Here is a 986-nt window from a genome sequence, read left to right on the forward strand (position 1 = left end):
GTTTCTGATAAAGTGGAATAATTAATATCCTGCCAATTTAGTGCCGAAGAACGTTACTTGTTATTTAAATAAAGTGTATTATAAGTTTGATTAAAGCAATATGATTTAGACAATAACAATAATATTACAAATTAATAGCACGACTCCAGTCAAGAATAGTAAATTTACTGGCTCTACAGATGGTATAGTAAAAGAAGTATATGCTAAAGACTATATGCTATATGCTAAAAGAAGTATATACAAAGAAGTATGTACTAAAAAATAAAAAAATATGAAGACGATTTCTAAAAAATCGTTTTGAAACCAAGCTGAGCAAACACTTTACTCTTGGCAGCGGAGAGTGCAGAGTCAACCAGACCTTAAGCAGTTCTCGCACCACTGTAGTCCTCGGGTTTGTTTTTGTTGGCTCCAAATATTTTAACTGTTGGGAACCCCCTGACACCGAACCTCCCTCCTAGATCGTCAGCGTTCACAGCTCCGACTTTCACCACACCCTTAAGTGCTTTTGCAGCTTTGGAGTATTCACCCACAAACTGCTGACAATGTCCACACCAAGGGGCGTAAAACTCCACAACCCAAACATGATCACTTTGGGTCACAAGTTTATCAAAGTTTGATTCAGTCAAATCCACCACTTCAGATTTTGAGTCGTACAAAGCATAGGTATCGGGTAACAGCAACACAACACCTAATAGTAGACTCGTAATCATGTTTTGATATTCTATAGAGACCTAGGACGAACAGCGTAAACCTCGTCTAGATAAAGCCGGTGCCCGCTAAATTTAAATTCACTTGGGCAAAAAAAAAATAATCAATACAAAGCTTGCTAATATAAAAACTAAATAGCAGCTAAGTAACTATTCAAAACAAAATTCAAAATAAAAATTGAAAAACAAAATGTAAAGATAGAATAAAACAAATTCTTCTAAGAACTTTTATTCAACATTCAACTAACTTAACAACTCACTTCAAAACAAGTCAACAAC

At 35.0% G+C, this 986-nt stretch overlaps 1 protein-coding gene across 1 annotated transcript; it reads right to left on the reverse strand.

Annotated features, from left to right (window-relative positions):
* Nucleotides 1–359: 359 nt before the first annotated feature.
* LOC129003307 (protein disulfide-isomerase A6-like) lies at nucleotides 360–710 on the reverse strand. Its single transcript, XM_054431600.1, has one exon. The coding sequence runs from the start codon at nucleotides 708–710 to the stop codon at nucleotides 360–362; it is 351 nt and encodes a 116-aa protein (XP_054287575.1).
* Between the last annotated feature and the right edge of the window lie 276 nt (nucleotides 711–986).

The sequence above is a fragment of the Macrosteles quadrilineatus genome, unplaced genomic scaffold (genome assembly GCF_028750875.1).
Source record: "Macrosteles quadrilineatus isolate MER2022 unplaced genomic scaffold, UCM_ALF_1.0 Scaffold_9__3_contigs__length_116548681, whole genome shotgun sequence".
In the NCBI taxonomy this organism is placed as follows: domain Eukaryota; kingdom Metazoa; phylum Arthropoda; class Insecta; order Hemiptera; family Cicadellidae; genus Macrosteles; species Macrosteles quadrilineatus.